The 17,544-nt window shown below is 40.6% G+C and overlaps 2 protein-coding genes and 1 pseudogene across 9 annotated transcripts; all 3 read right to left on the bottom strand.

The window, feature by feature from the left end:
• Positions 1–340: 340 nt before the first annotated feature.
• LOC135671633 (pentatricopeptide repeat-containing protein At1g71490-like) lies at positions 341–5,238 on the bottom strand (annotated as a pseudogene).
• Positions 5,239–5,822: 584 nt separating this feature from the next.
• Positions 5,823–13,428, bottom strand: LOC135671621 (pentatricopeptide repeat-containing protein At1g71490-like). 8 transcript variants are annotated; one of them, XM_065179830.1, is made up of 8 exons: positions 10,731–13,428; positions 10,394–10,566; positions 10,138–10,206; positions 9,294–9,438; positions 9,066–9,126; positions 6,830–6,899; positions 6,156–6,239; positions 5,823–6,048 (listed from the first exon to the last, which is right to left on the bottom strand). In XM_065179830.1, the coding sequence occupies exon 1, from the start codon at positions 13,411–13,413 to the stop codon at positions 11,245–11,247; it is 2,169 nt and encodes a 722-aa protein (XP_065035902.1). In that variant the 5' UTR covers positions 13,414–13,428; the 3' UTR covers positions 5,823–6,048; positions 6,156–6,239; positions 6,830–6,899; positions 9,066–9,126; positions 9,294–9,438; positions 10,138–10,206; positions 10,394–10,566; positions 10,731–11,244. The 8 variants fall into 8 exon arrangements, with proteins under 8 accessions (XP_065035902.1, XP_065035901.1, XP_065035900.1 ...); XM_065179829.1 differs by having other exon boundaries at positions 9,299–9,438; XM_065179828.1 differs by having other exon boundaries at positions 9,066–9,438; positions 10,394–10,578.
• A 279-nt stretch (positions 13,429–13,707) lies between these two features.
• LOC103972579 (pentatricopeptide repeat-containing protein At1g71490) lies at positions 13,708–17,490 on the bottom strand. Its single transcript, XM_065179834.1, has 3 exons — positions 16,987–17,490; positions 14,967–16,688; positions 13,708–14,870 (listed from the first exon to the last, which is right to left on the bottom strand). The coding sequence occupies exons 2-3, from the start codon at positions 16,375–16,377 to the stop codon at positions 14,470–14,472; spliced, it is 1,812 nt and encodes a 603-aa protein (XP_065035906.1). The 5' UTR covers positions 16,378–16,688; positions 16,987–17,490; the 3' UTR covers positions 13,708–14,469.
• Between the last annotated feature and the right edge of the window lie 54 nt (positions 17,491–17,544).

Below are 17,544 nucleotides of genomic sequence, written 5' to 3'. Positions count from 1 at the left end.
GTTAACTGACAGATCATTATATCAAACATCTTTTTCTATTCTCTCGTCCTTTGATTTTGATAAGGCGAGATAGTTAAGACGGGCGACTTGCCGACGAGCTATGCCCGAAGGATTACCGCGACTATCGCCCTTCTTTCGTATAAGTAGGGAATGTTCTTCTCGTCCCTTATCTAACATGATGGATTATTGAGGCTGCACCATGCCGCCAACCATTAGTGCAGGGCAATTATGACAAGGCATCATCAGAGAAATAATGACTCAAGAGTCCTCCTTAGGTATATGTTTTCGCGACAGATGAACCGGTATGGGACAAGATTATTCCTATCAATTTGCAATACCTGCAAAATCATTTACAATTCTGCAAAGGCTCATGTAACACTGATCAAAATTGTCAAAAGTCTATCAGCCTAAAGCTGATTTCACTAACTTTATAATTAAAGCATAAATGTAAAAGAGGTGGGTGCACTTGCAGTTGCTTTCTAGTATCTACGGCTTTCTCAAAGATAAAGTATGAGCTTCGCAGGTGTTGGAGAAGAACCATAGGGTGAACCAATACAAGGGGCACCTGAACCAGAGATGTTTTCCTCAATCATTGTGTGAAAAGATAATTGACTCTCGGATTGTAGAGACATCAGAGCTCCTCCTGGCATCACGATGGCTATAATTGACCACGAGTGAAGCTGTGTCATAGTAACAATCATCACAGGGCATCTCTTGCATCTCTCTTTCCTCTACGGCTCGCAGAGCCATTAGATCTGCCACCGAAAAGTAGACCGATATAAGTACGACAATCACAGTGCAAAACTTGATGCTCAGAATTGATAGAAGATAAGATTTCCTCAACTATACGAGGAAATCTTATCTATTCTATTGAGGAAAATCCTCTATTCTATTGAGAAAAATTTTCCCTCCTAATCCCTATAAATAGGAGAGGGACATGCTAATGCATTCAAGCTAAAGTTACTTCAATAAAGCTTCTTATCTTCTATTCTTTTTATCATGGTATCAGAGCTGTTTGCCTAGAGCGCCATCATCGTCAAAACTATAGCAACAACAATAGCAGTAGCAATATGCTCTTGCCCTACTCATGAGCCTTCGGAGCAACCTTTTGTTGATCACTGACAATAATATACAAGACATAGGTAGGTAATCAGGGCAACATGAAAAAGCGCTAGAAGAAGAGTGCTCAACAGAATCAAGAGACACTAGCCTTTGTGAAGCAGTTGACCTTCTTTGCTTACCCACTATTCTTGGCCTCATTGAAAAAACTTGCATAGTGAATACTGGAATACAGTAAAAGAAGACATAACCGATGGTCTCTATTTCTTCCTTGGCGCAGAGTGCCCGACTCCCTCTTCTGCAAGGAGGCACATAGTAGGAACACAAGTGTGAGAATGAAGGAAGGTTCTGAAAACCCAAGATTGAAGAGTATGTAGAACTTGCAAATGTACCTCTGCCATGCTATGGTGGAGAAGCGCTGTCCTTCTAAAAAGACTAAGCCTAGCAATTTCACTTAAGCTCCACCAAATTGCAACTATAACTTAGAAATCCTCGAGATACTCAAAACTGATCTAAGGTCCATGATAAGGAAGCTCGAGTTTTTGTCCAAACTTCACAAATGCATGTAACTTGTAAAATATAAGATCCCATCTCCAACTATGTAACTTGAACACATGAACAAACTTAGAATAGTCCAGTCCGCCAATCTATAAAGTCCACCTTCATGATCATGGCACCAAAGCAATTTAAAGCATTCAGGGAAGCAGAAGGTCCAACGAGTTAATATAATCACCATAAAAGATATAATTGGAAAAGATCAACCCAGCAAGGATCAATATTATCAACCACAATTAAAAATTTACCCATTCACAAGCAAAATCTTCCAAACACTTCAAAGGGTGGCCAAATGTTATGCTGCTTCAGGTGGGTAATAATCACATGAACATTATAAAGTAATAATAATAACAACAACCACCATATGAACATTGTATACGTAGAAGACAATTTTGAACAATTACCTTTATTCTACCATGCACATGGTGAGGTTCAGTGAAACTAACAGAATCTTAGTGACAAGTCATTCTCAATATGCAAAACAAAACTAGCTTATCTCTAGCTACTCAAATGAAGCTAATTACCTGCCAGAAGACTGAATAAACGAAGAAAAGGAAATCTATCTAACAAGAGACAAAGCGATGTTCCGCAGCTCTAATCGAACAATACACATAAATGAAGCCCCTAAAACATAAGAATGGTCGAAGAACACAAAGCAAAGAAAAGAAGAGATGAGATAGCACTAACCTAAGCCTGTTAGATTATATGATCCTGTTTAATTGAGTAAGATATATTACAGACCTGATTGGATTCTGATTACGATTATTGACCAATAGAAAGAATATATAATTATAATAGGATTTCTTAGGAGATGATTTTGATGGGAGGGAGTCTCATAGTTACTTATCCTATACCCCTCCGCTTATGCCTATAAATATATAGGACCAACTAGGGACTCAATAGGTTACATTACATTATCAGTTTAGTTTAGAGATTATAGATCTTAAGGTGCAGCTACAGTGGTTTTAAACAGTGTTACACCAGAAAAAAAAAAAGTGTTAGTCAATCCAAAAATATTATGACATTGATTTTAATTTGATTCAAACTCAAAAAAATAAATTAATTCTGTTTAATTGAAAAAAAGAGAGAAAACTGGAAATGATAAAATAAGTCTATTACAAAGTAGAAATGTTCTATGGTAAAAATTTGAAAATAAATAAACAAAATTGATGCTAGTTGGACAATAAGCAAAGCATCAAAGAAAGCATTTTTGGTTACCTCTAGTGGTTTAGGGACTCAGTTCCATCATTGGAGGTAGAAGTGTTCATAGCGGCTTATTTCATCATTTTTAATTCAAAGCAAAATACTGAGAAGCTTTTAGTCCAATTCTGCTTGTCATTCCACTAACTGTGGCCAATTTCTTTAACATGTCCAGTAAAAATGGCAGAATAAACATTAATCAATCAATATTGCCATGACACTTCATATAAGACCATGATGAGGCTATCCGTTGCCGTAAACAATGACAAATTTGAAATAATCACAAGATCATGATATAAATGACTAGCACAATTCACTGAATATTTGAACTCCCACCTCTTCAGTATGGACCCCTGCAAGATGAAGCTATCCATTGTTTGAGTGCCACTATTTCTGTAGATTGTGTCAGCTTGAGCCAAACAAGTAAGCATTATTGATTAGCAATTTTTACATAACCAGAACCAGATTATGAGGGAGTAAATGCTTTGCATTTCTACTGTAGAGACTCTCAGATCAGCCATTAAGTAGCACTCAGCTGACAAACAAATTTATGTTCTCTAATCAAAGAGAATTATTTGCAGCAATTTATTCGATTATATTGAGTCCAACTGGTACTTTTCACTGCACTGCTTGTGAATCTGTGATGAGTTGTCTATTATTGGTCAGTATGCCAATGAGCAATCCTAAGGTTCAATATGTGCACATGCTCACATTATGTATTGCCCATGTTGACCATTGATTTTGAATTCTTGGACAGAGAGTAATTGTAAGAATTCTTCAACTCTATCTCCATAGACAGGTTACTTAAAGAAGCTAGGGGATGATATTTCACCTGAACCCTGTTTCTCTCTCACCCTTCAATGTCCTCAGCAAATCCCAAATCCAAATTTTCAATTGACCCAGGATCACTCATTTGCCCATTTAATATATCCAACACCTCATAGATCTATCCCCCACTAGGAAAGGATGAAATCCATTCCCTCAATTGGTCTGAGCCAAAACGGGTGACTTTCTAACACAGAAGTCCCTCCCTTATCATTGTCCTCACCTTTGCAAGATCATCCCAACATCCAGCAGCTGCATACAAGTTAGCAATCAGCACATAGTGCCCAGAATTGTCCGTCCCCATCTCTTGGAGCTTCTTTGCAGCTCTTTCTCCAATCTCAGTGTTCTCATATACCTGGCATGCCCCAACAAGAGCTGCCCACATTGCAGCTGTCGGCAGTAGTGGAGCTTTATGAAGAAGTTCCTCTGCCTTTTTAACCAAACAAGCTCGAGCAAATAGATCAACCATGCAAGAGTAGTGCTCCATCTGTGGCGCAATGCCATATGAGTCAATCATCGTTTTAAAGAGCTTATGACCCTGGGACACAAGTCCCAGAGTGGCTACAAGCTGAGAGGACCGCCACCATGTTTATGTGGTCAGGTTTGATCCCACTGTCAATCATCTGATTAAAAAGTTTCAAGGAAACAGTTCCCTCACCTTGAATTCCATTACCTGCTATCATTGAAGTGTATGACACCTGATCACGGTTGGTCAGCAAGTCGAAGACCCTTCTGGCAAGTAAGATTCTTCACGACTTGTCAATAAGGGAGTTCCAGAGTAATAGGAATCCCTTGAAATCATGTTTAATAATGTAGCAGTGCAACTCCCGCCCATGCTGAAGGTTTGTAACACAGGCACATAAGGCGAGGTATGGAGGTTCTCCTGAGTGCACCATGTCTCAGAAAATGAAAGAAGCTTCCTCTGCTTGGTCTGACAGGTGAAAGCCGGCAATCATTGTATTCCATGCGACCAAACTCCTCATTTTAGCCATTTGAAACAAAAGGCAAGCATGCTCCATGTCTTTACATTTCAAGTACATTGTAATGAATGCATTGCGGCCGCTCTCAATCCCATCACTGCAGCAACGAGAAGGAAACCCATGAATCTCTTTCCCCAATTGTAAAAATCCAACATGAGAACCAAGTACTCAGACTGATGACCAGCATCACAAAGCCAGCCTCAAACCCATGCGTGGTCACCTCAGAGATCAATCTCAATGCTTCTCTAGGATTGCCCCTTTGCAAATGACCACCGACGATTGTGTTCCACATAACGCTATTCACCTCTGAGTTCTCCGCTCTCATCTGCTCGAACAATTGGAATGCTTTCTCCCACATTAGCCGATATGGATACCCTAACACAATAGTATTCCATGACACCACATCTCGCTCCGGCATTTCGTCAAACAGCTTCCTCGCAAAACCTAAGGCGCCACACTTTGAATACATTGCGATCAACGCGTTCTGGACAAAAATGTTCCACTCCATGCAGCTGTCATTAATTGACCTGTGCACTTCCTTCCCAAACCCCAGGTCAAGCACGTCGCCACAAGCCTTAAGAACGTACGGGTAGTTGAATCTATCAGGCCGGATGCCTCTATATATATATATATATATATATATATATATATATATATATATATATATATATATATATATATATATCATGTGAATCTCTTTGTTTCCATTAAGTCTTTTCCTCATAGTGATAGTTATATCTGGATTTATTAAGCATTTTATATGACTAAAATTCTAATAAAACAATAAAAAATGATCGAAACAAATTATTTTTACTTTAGAAAGTAAATTATTTTGGCTACAATAATAATTATGTGCTCATACAACTTTTGAAAATCAAGAATCATCACCTTCAAATAGTTTCTGCAAATCTTCATAATCCTCTTTTGAAAGCTTTCAAGTTCAACTTCTCTTTCAAACAGATTGAATCGAAACAATTTTCATCGGAATCGGTTTTAAATGAAACGAATAATTTTCTGAAATTACGAAAAATTTTCGCTGGACTAATTCACCCCCCTCTTAGTGCCGCTCATGATCCTAACAGAATTTACTCCAAAGAACAAGAAGATATTTTAGAGAAAAATATAATGTTTTTATCCATGTTACATAATCTTCCTCCTCATCATTATTTCAACGAGACAAAGCCAAAGCCAAAGCAAACAAAATGATCACATATCTATGACATTATTATTATTATTCTTATTATTATGCCGGTTGACAAAGAGGCATTCCAAACCTCTAACAAACGTTATGATGTAAAGCAACAACATCCATCAGGTTTGCATGTCGAAAGAGAACCAAAGCGTCCGCATGGCCCGAAACAATCACCATCCGACTTGCATGGCACCCCGATAGATACGCAGGTTGCTTTTGGCTCCTTAATTGGGTTTTCTGTAAGTAAACATAATATTTAAGTAGCAATAAGAAGAAGTTAGAGAATCATCAACAATGTTTACATTGAATTCAAATAATGAGACGGAAATGATTCTAATATATACCAGTGGATGCCACAAGCATGACAAGAGATAAAACCAGGAGACCAACGATGAGAACAGAGAGCTTAGAAGCCATTTGTGATGGACCTGATGAAAAGAATATTGATGATAGAAGGTTGACGATTATAATAATATCAGGACTTTCGGAAGTAGCACTAACCTGGAGTAATGGTGTCAAGAGAGGCCATTAAATAGAACCTCTATGATTGCATGAGATTTGCTCCTTACTAGTTTTGGGTTTAGTATTATTTACAAGTATTTATTGAGCATATTTGAAGTATGATGTGTGAGAGATGATCCATTGAACCATAATTTGAAAAGCAAAATATTTTATTTAGATTTACTATTCTCAAAGTATATCTAAAACAAATATAGTAATATATTTCTATTTAACTTAATCATAAGTTGTTCCATCGATATTAGTTTTGATTTATTCCGTGATGCTTTTGTGAGTTTAGTTAGTATCCAATGAGTTTATCTCGACATATAATTTATAAGACCTGATACATTTAACCAAAGTTTTCTAAACAAAATCTCTTGTCCAAATTCACTCTTCCAAATCTATATCAAATGCAAATAAACTAATATTACACTTGTAATTGGAACCATATCAAAATATATAGCATACATGAAGGACTCTTGGCTGCCTGTAAAATTAAGAGTACTGAAATCCATACCTTTACATTAAGAAGTCATAGTCTTCCACCAGTAACAAGTTGCAACTTCTTCGTTTCTTTGTCCCATAGACTGTTGGCAAGTATAGTTTGTCAATAATTCATATCCATTTATTTATATGGCACAAACAAAGCTGTGTTTTAACTATTTCTTCTTCTAGTTTCATTTTCTAAGCATAAAGAAGAATTCATACCTGATCAATGTTATAGCTCAATTGCATAATTGAAAATTATTGACAGTTCAAGATAATGTTGAGCTAGTAATTCACTTCTTCGGAGTTTTCGGATGGAATATGAACAGGCGAGATATAATTAGTTAAAATTAACTCACCTTATTCATTTGTTGTGATTTCTAATAATCTCGATTGGTTGATGTGATCTTTAAATTTCTTGAAATATGAATTTTTTAGGAAATTTTTGAAGATAATTTTGCTTTCACCCAATATAAGATTCATGAACTTAGGAGTAAGAAATGTCATGTGTATGTTGAAAGTATTGTGTGCGACACAAAGAGTGTTGTGAATCCGAAATCATTTTCTCTCACTTTCGGCTACATCCTATTAAGAAATGGGCTCCTACTAACCCAACCCACCTATTGAAGAGATCTTAAAAGCCTAAGCCATCCTATCATATATATGCCTTTGGAAAATCAAGTTTGACTCTAATGGTTTTGTTCTAATTTCTAGGATCAAATCATTGTCTTTAGAAAGCATTATCTTGTTGTGGATATTGGTTATCATCTAAAAGATATGATGAATATAAAAATTGTCTTTTAACTTGTTAGGTGGATACAAAGTGAAAGCCTGCAATGCATGATTCACAAGTGTGTTGCATGATTCATGAAAACTAGCATATGCTCTCTTCTTCAACCATTTCTATATTTCTTATCTTTCCTCGAAAGACATGACAAAACCAAAACCATGATTCATGAAAACTAGCAAATGCACTCTTCTTCAACTGTTTCTATATTTCAACTCATAACTTTAACTCGATTAGAGGCCCTAACATAGTAGCATGTTCAAAATTTCAAGCATCTCCTCACATTTGAGTAGTAGTGTCCAATAACTCCATTAAATCCCCACTAAATTATGGTTTTGGTAAACCTCCAAGTATCTAACTTTATTTTCTATAACATTATTGCTTTTACCGACGGAAACATGAAAATAATGGACAAAAAAATAATTTCAACATCTTAGTTATGTTTTCAATGGTGACAAACAACGGTACCGTTAGGAGCCACAACAATTGTGTCAGTGCGACGTAGTTGTCGAGCGATGCTGATGCAGATATAGAGCGACAAAATAGATACTCGATGTCTGCATCGATGCTGATGTAATGCAGAGCGACAAAAGAGCAACGATCTATTACGAGCTAGACGTGCCTTCCTTAATTGGGCCTATGATGTGTCCATCTACGATGCCAACTTCCTCATGGCTTATCATGTCCACCAGGTCACTTGTGCTGCTTACCACTCCCTTGACGTTGGCTATCATATCTCCGACATAGGTACGTGGTGGGTTCACCACTTTTGTGCTTCCTACAATCTCGATCCCGCTTACCAACTTCCTCATGGCTTATCACGTCCATCAGGTCACTTGTGTTGCTTACCACTCCCTCGACGTTAGTTATCATATCTCCGACGTAGGTACGTGGTGGGTTCACCACTTTTGTGCTTCCTACAATCTCGATCCTGCTGTCTTCCATCTATATTTTGTGACCTCCTTGTCCTCTAGCTCTTTACTATTTACCAATGAATCCGCAGTAACACCTCAGGTGAACAAGCCCATAGACCCTCGATCATGAAACAACTACACAGGGTGATTGAGGAGACGACGGGGTTGTTATTAATGGTCACCACACCAAATGCATCGGCATTGAATCACACGGAACACAGATTCCGCACATACTGCTGATGCACTGAAATCCTCGAGATATGCAAAACAAAACTAGCTTTATCTCTAGGTACTCAAATGAATCATACAACTACTACTCCAGCATGATAGTGAACGGATCAAAGCAATCCAAATCTTCTGGTCTCAGAAATTTTTAAGACAGATTTCACTGCTCGAACATGGAAAGAGATCAACCAAAAGATCAGGTGGGATCTCATCACACGCATCAGAAAATTGAACAAGTTGACAAAAACAAAGTCGAAAGCTACAGCTAACAATCAACAATGAAATTGAACCTCTATCCACGAAAAGCAAGTAAACTGCATTATCTCCATCGACAGAGTTACCTTTTCCTATATGTACTTCGTGTCCCGCAAACGCAGACGAAGCTAATTATCTGCAAGAAGACTAAATAAACGGAAAAAAGGAAACTTATCAAACAAAAAATATATTAATCTGATTTAGCTATAAAGAAAAGAACTTGGCGATGTTCCGCAGATCCAATCGAACAATATACGTAAATGAAGCCCCTGAAACGAAAGAACGGCCAAAGAAAAGAAGAGATGAGATAGCACTTAGCTGGGCCGCCATCAGAGAGCTACTCGGAGCAATTTATAGCTGGCAAGTACGAACCCTAAACCTCGAGCACTCCGGGAGGCAAAAACCTGACCGAATCTTGCCACGGGGAGCTCTCGGTGAGGAGAAGCTCGATCCGGCATGCTGCGGAGATTGTTCCGACGGGTCAGAGATCGAAACCTTAGCGGATCCACAGGGGAGTGAGGAAGAAGAGCACGAGCATGATGCGTGGTAATGACAAGTCATCACCAGCTGTCATTCGACCGGAGCAGTTGGCTCTCGATCGTTGAAGTGTGACGACGTACGGCGCGTTTTATTGCACAGATCTTAAAGCGGGATTGCTTAATGATCGGGTCGTTCACAACTCCTGCATTGTGATCCGTGCGAGCGCACGGCACTCGGTCGCACTCATGGGTGTGGTGTATTTACTCAAGTTATTAATTTATTAAGAACAACTTAATCATATTAAATACAATTTCAATTATTAATTTTAGCTATTAATATTTAATGTAAATATTTCATAATAACGGTTTAAAGATATTTTGATATGGATTATAATAAAAGAACGTACTTAAAGTGCAGCTACATTGGTTTTAAACAGTTTTACATGGGAAAAAAAAATAAGTGTAAGTCAATCCAAAAATACTATGACATTGACTTTTAATTTGATTCGATCTCAGAAAATAAATCGATTCTGTTTAATTGAAAAAAGAGAGAAAACTGAAAATGATACAAGTATTTTACAGGGTAGAAATATTCCATGGTAAAATTTTGAAAATAAATAAACAAAATTGATGCTAGTTGGACAACAAGCAAAGCATCAAAGAAAACGTTTTTTATTACCTCTAGCAGTTTAGAGACTCAGAACCATCATTGGAGGTAGAATTGTTCATAGCAGGAAGGTCAATATACCTGGACAATCAAAACAAGCAAGACTTCAATTAATTAGTAAAAAGTTGACAATTTGAGATGATGATTAACATAGATGAAAAAGGAGGTAAAACAGTGTGTACCAAAGCGTAATAACTCATCAAAACAAAAAAATTCCTAGCAAAATCTTATAGAACAATCAGATAGTCCATGTCTCAACAATCAACACCTTGACTTTGCTGGCCCAATAACATGTGCCTTGGTTCTCTTCAAGCTTTTACATTTGCTAGTCACATCCAAAGGCTTATTTCGTCATTTTTAATTCAAAGCAAAACACTGAGAAGCTTTTAGTCCAATTCTGCTTGTCATTCCACTAACTGTGGTCAATTTCTTTAACATGTCCTGTAAAAATGGCTGAATAAGCATCAATCAATCAATAATGTCATGACATACATATAAGACCATGAAAAGGCTATCCGTTGCTGTAAAATAATGACATATTTGAAATAATCACAAGACCATGATATAAATGACTAGCAAAATTCACTGAATAACTGAATTCCCACCTCTTCAGTCTGAACCCCTGCAAGATGAGGCTATCCAATGTTGAGTGCCACTATTTCTGTAGGTTGTGTCAGCTTGAGCCAGACAAGTAAGCATTATTGATTAGCCATTTTTACATAACTAGAACCAGATTATGAGGGAGTAACTGGTTTGCATTTCTACTGTAGAGACTCTAGGATCAGCCATTGACTAGCACTCAGCTGACAAAAAAATTTATGTTCTTCAATCAAAGAGAATTAGTTGCAGCAATTTACTCGATAATACTGAGTCCAACTGGTAGTTTTCACTGCACTGCTTGTGAATCTGCGATGAGTTGTCTGTTATCGGTCAGTATACCAATGAGCAATCCTAAGGTTCAATATGTCCATATGCTCACATGATCTATTGCCCATGTCGACCATTGATTTTGAAATCCTGGGCAGAGAGTACTTGTAAGAATTCTTTGACTCTAGTCTACATAGACAGGTCACTTAAAGAAGCTAGGAGATGATATTTCACCTGAACCCTGTTACTCTCTCACACTACAATGTCAACGACAGATTCCAAATCCAAATTTTCTATTGACCCAGGATCACTCATTTGCCCAGTTAATGTATCCAACACCTCATATATCTCAGGTGCCAGGGGGTTCGACCTATCCCCCACTAGGAAAGGATGAAATCCATTCCCTAAATCAGCCCAAGCCAAACCGGGTGATTTTCTAACACCCGAGTCCCTCATCAATGTCCTCACCTTTGCAAGCTCATCCCAACATCCAGCAGCTGCATACATGTTAGCAATCAGCACATAGTGCCCAGGATTGTCCGTCCCCATCTCTAGGAGCTTCTTTGCAGCTCTTTCTCCAATCTCAGTGTTCTCATATACCTGGCATGCCCCAACAAGAGCTGCCCACATTGCAGCTGTCGGCGGTAGTGGAGCTTTATGAAGAAGTTCCTCTGCCTTTTTAACCAAACCGGCTCGAGCAAGTAGATCAACCATGCAAGAGTAGTGCTCCATCTGTGGCGCAATGCCATATGAGTCAGTCATCATTTTAAAGAGCTTATGACCCTGGGACACAAGTCCAGAGTGGCTACAAGCTGAGAGGACTGCCACCATATTTATGTGGTCAGGTTTGATCCCACTGTCAATCATCTGATTAAAAAGTTTCAAGGCAGCAGTTCCCTCACCTTGTATTCCGTAACCTGCTATTATTGAAGTGTATGACACCTGATCACGGTTGGTCAGCAAGTCGAAGACCCTTCTAGCAGCTAAGATTCTTCCTGACTTTGAGTACATGTCAATAAGGGAGTTCCAGAGTAATAGATATCCCTTGAAATCATGTTTAGTGATGTAGCAGTGCAACTCTTGCCCATGCTGAAGGTTTGCAACACGGGTACATAAGGCGAGGTATGTCACGATGGTTACATAGTTTGGTTGAACTCCTGATTGTACCATGTCTCGAATTACAAAAGAAGCTTCCTCTGCTTGGTCTGACAGGCCAAAGCCGGCAATCATTGTATTCCATGTGACCAAACTCCTCATTTTGGCCTTTTGAAACAAAAGGCAAGCGTGCTCCATGTCTTTACATCTAGAGTACATTGTAATCAGTGCATTGCGGACGCTCTCAATCCCATCACCGCAGCAACGAGTCGCAAACCCATGAATCTCTTTCCCCAATTTTAAAGATCCAACATGAGAACAAGCACTCAGACCAACGACCAGCGTCACAAAGTCAATCTCAGACCCATGCATGGTCACCTCAGAGATCAATCTCAATGCTTCTCTGGGATTGCCCCTTTGCAAATGACCACCGACGATTGTGTTCCACGTAACGCTATTCACCTCTGAGTTCTCCGCTCTCATCTGTTCGAACAATTGGAATGCTTTCTCCCACATTCCCCGTGATGCATACCCTGACACCATAGTATTCCATGACACCACATCTCGCTCCGGCATTTCGTCAAACAGCTTCCTCGCAAAACCTAAGGCGCCACACTTTGCGTACATTGCGGTCAACGCGTTCTGGACAAAAATGTTCCACTCCATGCAGCTGTCATTAATTGACCTGTGCACTTCCTTCCCAAACTCCAGGTCGAGCACGACGCCACAAGCCCTAAGAACCGACGGGTAGGTGAATCTATCAGGCTGGATGCCTATCTGAACCAGCTGCCTATAGGCGAGGAGCGCATCGGAAGGGCGGTCGTCCTTCATGTACGCAGAGATCAACAGGTTCCAATGGAGAACCTCCAAACTGTGCGAGGAAAAGACGAGGGCGTGGGCATCCGGGAGGAGGCCAAACGTGATGTAGAGGGAGGTTAGCCTGGGGAGTAGAGAAGGGTGGTCATGCAAGCCACAAGAGAGGGTGAGGGCATGGAGCTGCAAGCCCTGACGGGCGGCCTTCTGGGAAGAGGAGCATGAGATGAGGGATGAGAGAGAATGGAGGACAAGGAGAGAGGAAGCGGGGTAGCGGAGACGTAGAAGGGAGAAGGCAGTGAAGGCCTCGGAGAGGTGGCCCTGGGCGGAGAGCGCCTTGATGGAGGAGATGAGGGAGTGGTGGTGGTGGATAGGCGGAGATGCCTCTAAAGCTTCGGGTTCTGACGGTGCAGGTGGTGGTGACTGGGCGAGGAGGGGGAGGTGGAGGAGCGCTTTCTTCCATGGATTTGGGACGTGAGTTTGGGCTTGAAGCATTGCAGCACACACGGCCATTGGAGTTTAAGTTGGCCTTTATATATATATATATATACACACATTGTGTCTTGAGCCAATATACATTATCTAATGATAAAGAACAACAGGATCCAATAAAAAAAGCGATTGTTAAATAATATATATATATATATATATATATATTTTTTTTTTTTTTTTTGCCTGATACAATTGTGCATAAAAATACTTGCTCGCAGTAGTTGGCACAGAAATGACCATACAATTTCAGGGTTGAAAACAAATGAGAAATCAATTGTTGCCCTTTCTCTTGGCCTGGATTCCATATGATAAGACTTGAGAACACAGATCATAGTTTCATGCAATGTCACAATAAAATCCTGTTAGTATTGCTTCTGTTTGTCCAAACACTTCCATCCAACACTGCCCTCCATGTTTGGCTGTATCATCTCTTTTGTATACCAAAGCAATTGTCTATACAACAAAACAACAACAATTGCAAGAGAAAAACAAAAGTATGTTGACTATGACAAAGACTTGAGATTCATCAAGGGCAGAGCCTTAGGAGATGGTTTTGTCCAAACTACAAACTAGCCCATATTGATGCACAATGAGAAAGTCATAGAAGATAATCTTATTACCAATTTAAACCTTGATAACCATTGAAGCTGGCAAGTGCACTCAACCTGTAGTACCTCAACTCAATCCTTGTCCATCCAACATGGTTGCTGGCTTTATTTCTCATCAGATTCAGCATGTTCTCTGGTATTTCAGTTCCATCCACATGCACATGTATCACTGCAATTATGAACCATGAATTTCCCAAAAGAAAACTATAAAGGAGGCACAAACATGTTCTTTGGTTTATCACAAAATCTACTTTCACCCAGTTACATGATAACAATCTAATTCCCCACTCCATGTGTATATCCAGGATATTATGTGTGATCAAGTAATCCAAAAAGTAATATAGGAGTATGATGTGGACAGTGATTCAATAGTTTCACTGCCATGACCATAAACAATTGGGAGCCTTGCCGATTTCCATAGTGTTGCCAAGCTCCAGCCAACATGCAGCTGAAGCAAACATGACTACTACTAACTGTAGTGGCTGGGATTGCCCCACTTCATCTCCAAAAGCTTCTTAACAGCTCGTTGGCCAATCTCTTTGTTCCCACGAACCTGAGAAGCACCAACAAGGGTAGCTAACATTGCAATGCTTGGCTCAAAAGGCATTTGATTGATTAACTCTTCTGCCTTCTTGAGGAGACCTGCCCGACAGTATAAATCGACTATGCAAGAGAAATGTTCCAATCGAGGTGCAATGCCATATACACTGATCATGTGGTTGAACAACAACTGTCCTTCAGTCACAAGTCCCGAGTGGCTACAGGCTGAGAGTATGGCTACCATTGTTACATGGTCTGGTTCAATCTCACTGCTAATCATCTGCTGGAATAGCTTCAACGAAGTGATTCCTTCCCCCTGCATTCCGTAACCTGCAATCAACAAAGTGTAAGAGACCACATCACAATCTCTCATAATGTTGAAAAGCCTTTGGGCAGTTGCCATTCTTCCTGATTTGGAGTAGATACCAATGAGAGAGTTGCCAAGGGCCAGGTGGTCTTCAAATCCCTGCTTGGTTATATAACAATGTAGTTCTCGTCCATGCTCGAAGTTCATAACACGAGTGCACAAGGAAAGCATGGTTATAACTGTAACAAAGTTGGGTTGCATGCCAGAGCCGATCATCTTATGGAAAAGAAAATAGGCTTCCTCTGGTTTTTCTGCATGTAAAGCTCCTGAAATCATGGCATTCCAAGCAATCAGACTCTGCATGGCATTAATTCTAAACAGAATGTATGCATAGCTTGTGTGCTTGCACCTGGAGTACATTGTGATCAAAGTATTCACAATATTTTCAATCCCGTCGCAGTGAATTCGAATTGCCACTCCATGAATCTCCTTTCCAATCCTCACAGACTCAACTTTAGAACATGCCTTTAGTCCAATGACCAATGTCACATGATCCACAGCTGAACCACTGATTCTCATCCGGGAGATCAACCTTAGCACTTCCCAATGGTTACCCAACTGCAAATTCCCTGAAACAATAGCATTCCAAGTTACGGTGTTCACTCCTGGGCCCTCAAGCATCGACTGTAGCAACTCAAACGCCTCCTCCCACCTTCCTACCGAAGCATATGCCGAGATCATCGAGTTCCAAGTAATAACATCTCTCTCAGGCATTCCATCAAACAGGCTCCTCGCGGCGTCCAGTGCACCGCACTTCACATACATGGCCACTAAAGAGTTCCAAGCGCACAAATCCAATTCTATCCCAGCAGCATCCATGCAAACATGAATCTCCCTTCCTAAGCCCAGGTCACCCATCTCGCCGCAAGCGCGGAGAACGGACGAGTAGGCATGCTTGCCCACCCTGACGCCCCTCTCAACCATTTGCTTGTAGGAAAAAATCGCACCTTTCCAACGCCGGCAGCGGGCATGCGCAGATACGAGGAAGTTCCAAGCCAAAGAACGGTTATTGCTCGAACTTTCGGCTAAAGAGGTGGCGTCGGAGAGGAGACCGCCTGCGGCGTAGAAGGAGGTGAGCTTGGGAAGCAGGAAGGCGTGGTCCTGGAAGCCGAGGGCGAGGACGAGCGCGTGGAGCTGCCGGCCCTCTGGAATGGCGCTGCGGGAGGTGCAGCACGAGAGGAGGGACGACAGAGGGCGCAGAAGAAGGGCCACGTCCGGGGAGCGGAGGCGGAGGTCGGAGAAGGCAGCGAAGGCCTCGGACAGGTGGCCGACGGCGGAGGCGGACTGGATGAAGGCCACAATGGAGCGCAGTTGAGAGCTGCGTGCAGCCGAAGGGAGGGCCTTCGCCGGTAGCACCGGTGCTTGGGAGTTGGTAAGGGGAGAGGGGAGAGCACTCCACCATCGTATGGGGATGCACCTGTCGATGTGGTCGAAGGTGTTCGATGAAATACTGGGAGGAGAGGAGCGCATCAACGTCTCGACGCATCACGGTGTGGTGCGGCGGAAGTGGTGGTTTGATTCATTCGAAACGTATCTAATTGTTTTGATTCGGAAATGGCCTTATCGGGTAGCCACGGAACCCAACAAATAAACTAATTAAACCCGATCCGATGAGCTATCGGGTCGGACGCAACTCTCTCTTGCAAAGAGGAGGCATGATTAGGGCAAGTAATCCAGAGTAGTCCGTTTATCAACCTGGATCGTCGGATCTAACTGGACGGTCAAGATCGACCTTGTATGTTTCTCGTCCTCGTGACATCTGTTTGGCTGCTCTCCTTTAGCTGCATGGATCAGTCAATGCAATATTTAGAACCAGATGATATCTATATAAAAAAGACAATAAATCAAGAGAAACACAAAAAGTTATGAGAACTAAATTGCTTGCTGCAAAGACACAACATTCGTCAATCTCTCACACTCAGTTACAGCGAGCCCAACGTTACAAGAGGCTACCTGTGGATTGATCACCATCTGTATACCCAACCAGCACTGATGCTGTCAACTTACAATAACAATCCAAGCTTCAAAGCTAACAGATCCAAGTAAAGAAAAATGAATCAACAACTTTGGAGAACATACCATGCATGGTGGTCAGCTCCCAATTGATATCGCTTCTGCTTGGAATTCAAGTAGTGAATTAAGAAAGAGATCCAGAGAAAATGGAGAATCACTGAGACAGGTAAAACAAATATAGGTCGATGCCGCAGAGCACATGGAGGGCGCAAAACTCTACACAGGTATTCCTGAGAAGCCATCCAGTCGAAAACTGTGAAAATTCACTTTGGTAGACTTAAAGACATGAGCAAAAAAATTGATCTATACACACCGGTGACAAGTGAAAGTATCAGATATCGGCAGGGTATATTTAGATCCACATGTGAATACATATGCACCATCAGAATGACTCTTTTCCATTCTTTTTTGGCATACCAACTCAAACAATGATGCCATGATTATGTAGCAACAGATCACTATCATTGAACACCTTTATGTATCAAATATTACCCATGGGAAGAGATTTTCAAAATAAAAAACCCAAGATTCTGTAAGCTACCCAGTTTATTAAAGTTGCTACTGCACACACCTGCATGACAAAAGCCTTTAGTTACAGTAAGCTTTGGTCACATCAAGAATTTT

Source organism: Musa acuminata, unplaced genomic scaffold (assembly GCF_036884655.1).
Source record: "Musa acuminata AAA Group cultivar baxijiao unplaced genomic scaffold, Cavendish_Baxijiao_AAA HiC_scaffold_1144, whole genome shotgun sequence".
Taxonomy (NCBI): Eukaryota; Viridiplantae; Streptophyta; class Magnoliopsida; order Zingiberales; family Musaceae; genus Musa; species Musa acuminata.
The sequence above is the reverse complement of the archived record's forward strand: the minus strand, read 5'-3'. Positions and strand labels throughout refer to the sequence as shown.